Source organism: Colossoma macropomum, unplaced genomic scaffold, assembly GCF_904425465.1.
Source record: "Colossoma macropomum unplaced genomic scaffold, Colossoma_macropomum, whole genome shotgun sequence".
NCBI classification, from domain to species: domain Eukaryota; kingdom Metazoa; phylum Chordata; class Actinopteri; order Characiformes; family Serrasalmidae; genus Colossoma; species Colossoma macropomum.
The window spans coordinates 16,631,581-16,641,094 of NW_023494800.1; the positions used below are offsets into that span (position 1 = coordinate 16,631,581).

General features: G+C 40.3%; 1 protein-coding gene across 3 annotated transcripts in view; it reads left to right on the forward strand.

Annotated features, from left to right (window-relative positions):
- The window catches only part of cadm1a (cell adhesion molecule 1a), a 319,800-nt gene extending 310,648 nt beyond the window's left edge, over positions 1-9,152 (forward strand). For all 3 annotated transcript variants that reach the window (XM_036589139.1, XM_036589141.1, XM_036589140.1), the window contains 2 exons: positions 6,946-7,077; positions 7,953-9,152. In XM_036589139.1, the coding sequence (XP_036445032.1) occupies positions 6,946-7,077; positions 7,953-8,071 (251 nt within the window). In that variant the 3' untranslated portion in view covers positions 8,072-9,152. The remainder of the gene's footprint in view (positions 1-6,945; positions 7,078-7,952) is intronic.
- The last annotated feature ends 362 nt before the right edge of the window (positions 9,153-9,514 follow it).

The following is a 9,514-nucleotide window of genomic DNA, read 5'->3' on the forward strand; positions in this document are numbered from 1 at the left end:
GTTTTACACAGGCCCTTTCATCTTGCCATAGGGCTCTCTCACCCATGAGCCAGTGCAGGCCTGACTGAGCTTGGCTGAAGATACTCCCTCTGGCCGAGTCCAGAATGTGCTGTGTACTGAGGTTGTCTCTCATTTTCCTCTACACTGTAGCCAATAGCCTTAGGTGTGGACCCCAGGAGTCCACAGCAATCCTACCTCACCAGAGGAGAGAGATTTTAGAAACCACCCAGTGGCTCGAAGCTGGCTGCAGCTATGCTGAACCAATGTAATTTGTCCATGTTGCAACCTAATACCAACTTTGCGCATATTATTTTTGGATTATTGTTCATATGTATTAAAAACCTAATTGCTTGAATGAAACGAATGTCAGATAGTTAAATCTGTATTTTTCAAATTCAAACGAGGTTTTCAACTAAGCCACCAAGGATGTGATATTGAAGATAATATGTCATGCCGAACAAGGTGGTATGATCAGAGGAGAAAAAAAGGGAGCTGAAATCCAGGATCCTAGCAGTACTTTAGTAGCAGTCAGTACTTCTATAGTACACTTCTCCCGGGACCTTACCTTACATGTTGGTCTTGGACCATCTTCTCATCAAAATCTTATCTTTAGCCATTGTACACTCTTAAAAATTAAGGCGCCTAAAATGGTTCTTTGGAGTGGTGCCATAGAAGGACCACTGCTAGTTCCCCAAAGAGCCTTTGATGTAAATTAAATTGTAAATGAGATGTGCAAATGTGAATAACCTTGTTAAAGTTTAAAGAACATCCACATAATGTAAAGCCGGGGAGTCACAACCTACCGGCCACATCAGGCCCATGAGACAGCTTTATACGCCCCATCACATATTTACAATTTATCCATAAATGCTGCCTGCATTAATTTTTTTTAAATATTTACATTTGACGGGTAGATTTGCTTTTCCCACGAGACACAGTGGCTGTTTACCTGACATAAGCTATATAAAATCTGTTTAGGCTTAGCTTATTTTGTTAAAAGCATAAATAGAATCTGCATGCAAGAGGAACCATTCAAAAGGAAACCTGACACAGCATGAACACTGCACATTTAGTGGGCATGGCTATAATTAAGCTGTAATTATCTTAGATAATATTGTAATTTAGACCAATAAAAGTTAAATCTGCCTGTGTGGATTCCTTCATTACATAGCTACTGCACTCTTCTCTTTGTTAGTAGTAGTAATAGTAACAATAAAAATAATAACAATATTTATTATTATTATTATCAGTAGTAGTAGTAGTAGTACTTAGTGATAGTTCCCTGCATTTTTTTCAACCACCTGCTCCCTTTGAAGAAGACCAGACTAAGGACCCCCAGGTATTTTGACTTTGAGACCCCTGATGTAAAGGTTGTACACCAATTAGTTTTTTTTCCTAGAACCGTATTTCCTAGAATATAAGGGCAATTGCAAAACTGCTCCCATTGAAAGAGCAGCTCGAGTATGCCTCATAGCACAGTGCCATCACTCCAGGGATGTTAGCTTGACAGTCACTGACTGTACGTCCAGCTTTAAAGCTGTAGGATTCAATAAGCAGGCTCTGCCTCCCTTCACTCTCTCCTCTAATCCAATCAGGATGAGTGATTGGGTATTCCAGCCTCTTACCTCGCAGTCATAAATGTTAAACAGCAGTACTGTTTGTGGTAATGATTCATCTATAAGCAGCATGCAATACATGTAATTAAATGACTCATTCTAGTCAATTGAGATGAGAGCAAATTTCAGGGGTTTCATTAAGATGCCAATTTCTCTGAATTATTGAATATTCTGGAGGCAAACTGGCTGGATGAGATTAGACGTGGTTGTTTGAGAATTACTCACTTCTAAACCATCTGCCTCTCAAATTACACATTACCCAAACTGTTGGCTCACGGTGGACCCTTATTGAATTACAATTCTGTCATTGTGTTAAGTGTGGCTCTGCATACCTGTGCACCGCCACATGCGGCACCATCATGAGCTTCAATCTTCTCCCTTATTGTTGCGGCTGTACTCCGCACACCCCTTCATTTATCTGCAGACAGAGGAAGAAAGAGGGAGAGAGGGAGTGTTGAGGGCTGGAAAGAGAGGGAGAGAGTGGTGAAATCATTCTGTGCTGGACGGGAACAGACAGCTCTCTCCCCTGCATTCATTCCATTTGTTAAGTTATGTTAATTATTATTAAGTCCACTCAGTCAACGAGAACAACCTGAACAGGCAGCGCGCCCAATCTCTGGCTTAGCAGAGCCGCTGGTCAGGCTGACAGGGCAGTGTGGAATGAAGAGATTCAGGGGAGTTGTTCAAGAGGAGAGATCTCTGACATTTCCATAGTCTGTTTATCCCTCCGTCCCCCCTCCAGACTGCCGCTGGAGCCCAGTCCACATTAACATCTTAATAGGAAAGTGTGTTAAACCACATCTTTACCTTCTCTTTGACAAGAGTGAATTAGGTGTCAGGCGGATTCCCACTGACTTTAATTGAATCTGCCGTCTGCCTGGAAAAAAAGGGGGAAATTTGAAGTCAAAATAACCTATTAGGTTTATCAAGTAATGTTTGGTTGGCTTTGGCAGCTAGCACTGCTGTATTACCCCGCCACATCCCGCTCCCCCATCTCGCACGCGGGTTGTTTATGAGGTGAGATTGGGTAGGATGTTGTACAAGCACACCGCTGTGTGTTTCCACGGTTTTTGTTATCCTCTAATAAGTTGTGGCCTGCCGTTTTTGTTTTTGAACTCCCTCAGGAAATCCCACAGCTCTCAGATTTAGGCCAGAGATGAGTGTGGAAGATTGCCCTGAGTAAACAGGGAGGGCTGATCAACTCCTCGTGACTGGATTACCAAGCGCTGGATTGCTCAGCCGTACCGGCCCTCTCACACTTCTCATTGTCTTCTTTGTCAAGACAGAGGGTTTTTTTAAGGGGGCAGGACTGACGGAATAGTAAATATAGACCATCAAATGCACTGAAGGACTTGTCTTAAGATCTGCTTTTCAGTCCTTTGATATTACCATTGAGAAGTTGAACTGCGATTATGACACCAAGGTTGCACTGTCTTGCACTGTCTTGGATGTGAGCATGTAAGAAGCGTAGATGATGTCGGGGATCTGTGAAGCGCCGTCTCCTCTCCATTTTCTCTCTCTATCTCCCACCAAACTCTTTAATTTCCGAACTGAGTGTGAGATATTGATGAAAAATTTTGCTCCTCCTTTGCACCGTGAAGAACCAATCAAGTCCACAAACCGGCATTAACTTTGGGTTGTCATGGATCCCTACACTTGATCAATAAACTTCACATATCATTACGGTGTGCCGCCTCAGAGGCCTGCCTTGTTCTCCGGCAGAAGTGGTATAAATCTTTCTTAAAAATTGCCAATGATTCACATTTTTAGTCTCGAGGGCAAAGTGTATTTCTTTTGCCAGATTTATTTGAGTCACAGTTCTGAGCTCTTATAGATAATAGTTTCAAGCCAAACCACATTTCTTTATGAAATTAATTGCCAACTGCTCATCTGCCTTCCTCACTGCTGTTCTTAGCACCAGTTCTACTGGTTTGTGTTTATGTTGGACAGATCAAAGATGGGAATCTTTTCTTAGGACAGCTCCAGCTAACCAAAGAATCAAGCTCATTGGTCTACAAAGCTTAAACAATCTTGTTTACAAAAATTTACTAACCCTATCAAAAATCACTCATGACCTGTCTATGTAATGTAATACTGCCATATAGAAACTACTAAATTCTGTATGTTCTGTGTGAAGTTCGTGAGTGTTCATTAAATGTTGCCTGTACTACATGTAACAATGTTTTTCTTTTTTAGCCAAAAGAACTGTATTATGACTGTCAGTGCTTTGTGTATCTCTCTGCAGGAACTCAAAGCTCCAATTGAGTAGTTTTCTCTAGACAGTGGGCTTTAAACAGGTCTTAGGCTGGTTTACATGGTGAAACTTTCATGCCTATAATAATCAACTTGACATTTATGCGACACAATTAAAAATTGCTTGCAACTCATTCAGTTATTCCACTTGTTAAGGAGATTAGTAAATAGAATGTTTTATATTGCATCGTTCTGGCTATATAAAGTCATCTGTGGTGTGTTATTTTGCCTGTGTTTGCATCTTATCTCAGGAAGAGAAAAATGATTTAGCTATGTAGATCATGATAGGCTACACCAGGCTAGCAAAGCAGAACAAACACATTCACACGCAGCTTTACAAACCACAGTTACATATACATACATTAGAGACCTAGAAACAGATTTCCAATAGGGGGCGCACTACTGAAGCCACTACGTACTCCTCAGAAGAAAGTATTTACCATACGCTTGCATTGATTTTTGACATTTGAAGTTTTTTTTGTTTTTTTTAGATATGTATTACAACCAAATGCATCTTTTAATGCAATGTGTTTTTCTTTATCATTGGCACAGTATTGCTAAATTTCGCTAAAGCCTTTGTGGGAATTACTATATTAGTGGCAAGCTAAGAATATTCACTTTTCCACACACTGAACGCTACTTATGGTAGCTCTACTTAAACAAGTTTAAGTAAACAAGGTTTAAATAGAACCTTGTAAAACGTAGGTGTAACATATTCTTTACTTTTACTTTGAATCCTTCAGTAAATATTTCAGCTTAAAACCAAACTGTGAATATTATTGGAGGAGCCTGTTAGCTGTCTGAGCTACCTGTCGAAACCTAGAAAAACAAAAATTCTTACATTGGGTATGTTTAGTATGGTTTCAAACATTTTACTTCATATACATGCAATTTGTGAGCACAAATAACGTTATATGCATTAGTGTTCGCAAGATCTGCATGGTCAAGGTACACAAACACAAATTTGAGGTCAAATATGCATATATATTTAAAAAGCTGCTCCCATCCTTATGAAGTAATGGATCAGATAGATTTGGAATTTCTGTGATGTTTCATATAATGAATATAATAGTGATATAATAAAATGTTTACACAGATACTTACCCATGTTTTTTGCCACAACCCATAAACTGGGTGTTGCTGCAGGAAAATACAATAATAATAATAACAATAATAATAATAATAATAACAACAATGTGTTGTATTAATGATATTGTTTGATATGATCCTGTGGTTTTTTGCGATTGGCTGCTTCATGAAACGTTTATATTATATAAAAGTGAAATTTTACCATGAAAAGTTTCACCATGTAAAGCCAGCCTCACAAAGCCACAGCCATTAAAGGTGCTGGTAGAGGTAGCGTACAAGAGGAAAGAAAATAAAGAGGGAAAAAAGCCCATGATGAAACCCTTTCTTCATGAGAAATATCAAACTGGAAGAAAGTCAGCAGTCGTAGTAAGCAGTAGTCTTAGTAGTAGTAAGCACTAATCTCAGCCTCAGCCTATTTCATGCATATTGCATGTCATGGCGTTAACTTCCAGAATGGTGGGGCAGTAATGTAGACTCTGCTCAATTAAAAAATCCATTAAAATAGAAAGGTTGCACGAACTAATTAAGAGTATCATCCACCTGCTTATGGTACCTTTGAACCAGTAATGTGTAGCCTTTTGGAGTCATTCCAGGCAAATCTTTTGCAAGACGTTGCTTATTGAATGAAATTAAATAGTTAGTTGATAACATGACCAATTTAAACATAGATGATTTCACAGTGATGAAAACAGACAAAGAAACATTTCTGAAACAATTCTACACTGTTTTCAGTGGAGTAAACCACCTCTGAGAGAGTTGTAAGAATACATTATTCGCATCTTGATGGCTAAAATCGATAAAATACCTGACCAGACTGATAAGGCACACTGCACATCGTAATACTTAAAGTTAATTCAGTTCCACAACAAATACAAGATTCTTAGTCTTTACTGTAATACTGTAATACTGTAAAGATTTATAGAACAAGAGAAAAAGAATGCAGGTTATTTCTTCCATTTGGAGAATGTCAGCTAGTTTTCCATTCTATAGCTCCAGTTTCTTTTAATGTAGACCCTTTTTAGAGTGTTTTATGATGATTTTAAAATATCTTAAAATACAAATGGAGGAAATAAATAAATGTATTGAAAATCTCAAAGATACTGAATGTAAGCATGTCTTTGGCTACTTTAAATGACACATTAGTGCACTAACGTTTTGCTTCCTATATTTTACAAAGCAGTCGAAAACAGGGCATTACTAGGTGTTATCAGTTTATTTCTGCTTTTAGAAGTTTGGAGAAGAAGCGCAAAAGCAGTGGTCTGTTGATGGTCATTATGCATGTCAGTCAAAAGGCCTCGTCTGGTCAAAGTGTGCAACTCTTGAACTTGTTAAGAAAAATTGTGGTCCAGAGTTCATGCTGATGTTTACAGCACTGGCTTCTGGCTTTTAAGGTTATGTTTGAAGAGCCATGAAAAAAAGGAGAAAGAAAACAATAATGATGTCTCCAAACCATTAGAGAGAGCATAAAGCTTGTCGGGCTGCAAGGACAATAGGCAATAAAGTCAAAGTCAAATAGGCCTCAGAACTTCAAATCCGCATGAACACGACAATCCAACTGATTCAAAGATCTAAAGGGTACCTATTACATTATATCCAGCCAAGAGCTGTGCATTTCCCAGGCACATTTTATGCCAGCTGATGGGACCACCAAGTTCTCAAATGATTGCACTGGGTTTAGATGCTCACCAGGTTTCTTATCAAATGGATTAATTTCCACACAAATCTCCATGGAGCTCCCAATGCGTTGTGCCGACCCATCCTCCGTGTGCAGGGCAAGGAATGACCAAAACACATGTTGCAGGCGTACAAAGAAACCAACGATCTTTGTACATCCATGAATACAGGGCCTATATTTGTCTTGAAATAGCTACTAAAAAGTTCTTAATTGGGGCTTTAAATATGCTTAAAACACTTGTAAACTGAATGATTTTTGTCATTGTTTTTAAAGCATCATCTGCAATGTGGAATCTTTGTGTTCTCGCCCCAGTAGACTCCAGAGCTGGAGCAGGAGCTCAGAGAGCGGTGGATCATGCCGTTATTGGAGGAGTGGTGGCCGTGGTGGTCTTCGCCATGCTTTGTCTGCTTATCATTTTGGGACGATACTTCGCGAGACACAAAGGTGCGTAGGCAGCTCATTTCTCACACAAATTGGACACACTCTCAAAGATGAGGTCAAGAGACCTGCTAATTATTTGGGGTAAGATTTTTGGTTTGCGAGGACTCAGAGGAGGTGCAGTCATTGTAGAATGGCTGTGAGTCTTTGGAGCCGGCCTATGGCTGACACTTCTGTCCCTCTGCGATTGGTGCAGTTGTGTTTCCTTTTTTTTTCCTTATAAAGTGGGTCCACTTTTCATTGAGGCTATTGCCTTCATTATTAAGGAGTAGACTGTGGGGACAGGAATAATACCACTCGGAAATGAAGTTTGAAGTGGATTGGTTATTCCCGCCACCTTGTTACACTTTCAAGGTTAATCCTGAAGCGCACGTCGAACCAAATGGAAACCTCCAGCGTTTCTGATTTGGAGAGGTTTTCATGGAAATTGAGGAATAGATTTTCATGTATTAATGGTGACTTGGAGCAAAATGATCAACAGGCTTGTTCTTCAAAACATGTGCCATGCCCGCTTTGCAGTGATTTGTTGCTTTTAATGGTGCTCATTTGCCGTTGCAGATGAGAGCAGCGGAAATGTATTCTGTAATCAAACTGTCTCCCATGTTTTATCATTTGGAATTGGTTTGTGGGGCTCTGCTAACATTTGCACATAAAAAGCAGCATAGCACCACAGCATACAGAGCACTGAAGACCTTTACTTCTAGGCAGGCATAGCACTTGCATTTTAAAGTCTGCGGGATCGACCCCTCGCTCTAAATTAAAGAAGCTACTCCAGACAGTCTTTAATCTCTTTTAAGACCCACCAGTTGCATCAATCAGATGCCCCGAGGTGCCAGGGATATTACTTTTATCAACGAGCTTTTCTTTGAAACTTTCCACAGGCACCTACTTCACACACGAAGCGAAAGGGGCAGACGACGCAGCAGACGCCGACACGGCCATCATCAACGCTGAGGGCGGACACAACAACTCGGACGAGAAGAAGGAGTACTATATCTGATTGTGCAAGCCTCTGGTGTTGTTATTATTATTATTTTTCTTGTTTTTCTTTTGTTTTTGTTTTTTGATGGGTGGGAGGGGTGGGGCATGGTGGGGTAAAGACTGGGGAATGTTTTGTTGTTTTTCTTCCTAGGGATTGAATGATGTAGAATGCTACCTGGACAACTGAGAAGACGTAGGCATCCGTGTTTGAGTAAGGCAGGGGTGGTGGCGATAAGGGGTGGGTGCTTCTGGGGGGAGGTACGGGGTGGGCTTTGGTTGCCAGATGTTGCCAGATATCATTGTAGAGAGCTTCACCATTCAACACCTCCCAAACTGCTGGTACTACTTTTGTTCAGTTCCTACCATTTGCAGAAACTTCTGTGCCTTGTTCTGAATTTTTTTTTTTCTTAGTCATGCTTTATTTTCTGTTGTTGTTGTTTTTGAACTCCCCCCACATTTAGCCCTCCCCATTCCTTTCTTCATCACCAGTGTCGCCGTCTGCTTTCCTGTGAGGGTTACATATACACAGCGCCTCAAGACACCCCTGCACTGTGTAGGCATCGAGTTCTTCTCCTGCAAACCAAAATCTCATCAGATCCTATCCTCTATACTGTGAGCAGGCCAGGCCTCGTGGCACCGTTTTTAACACCTTTTTTGGTAAATCCAGACTATGTGCATTTGACGTCCTAAACATTTCACACCTAAAAAAATTGGAACAGAGAAAAGCAAAAGCGCGATCCATCAAGTACAGCCGATCTCAGTCCCAGTCAGCTCCACGTTGAGACGATAGACGAGTGCTGACCCTGAACGCTGCACCTGTGTCTGTTCCGACAGGCCTGTCTGCGTTGCTATAGAATGCTTTTATTCCTTCCTCTGTTTTCCTCCATTTATTTTTCAAATTAAATGTGCCAGTACATTTGAAGCATCGACGCGGTTCGGAACGAGCATAGGTGCAGACAAATTATTTCCGACTTGACATGCTGCACTTACAGAAGCATATTGTTCGGTTCCACTCAGCTAGATGGAGCTGAAAGCCCTTTAGGTATTTATTGTTTTTGGTATAATGATGTCTTGAGGTTTTTTTAGCCATTTTCATCCAGAGATGTCAAAAAAAAGGCCATAATGGCATAAGCGTTGTCATTACCTAAAAAAGATCAAAATGCTGTTTGTCTTTCAACGTAGATGCTCTAGCTTTCCTGAGCTGGTGATGATGGTCCTGTAGCACATGCTTATCTGACTACCTAAACTTGTGTCAAAGCAAACTGTTGGTAGGTTTTAGATTCTGGTTTCAGTATATATGGCTTGACAGTGTAGGATGCAAATGCAAATGCCATGTTTTTTTTTTCTTTTTGACTCAGAGGGATGTTCTAAGACTATTAATCAAATTTATAACTATACTACCTTAAGACACATCTTTACCATCCAAATGATGTTTACCTCTGTAGACATCACGGTTACGTGT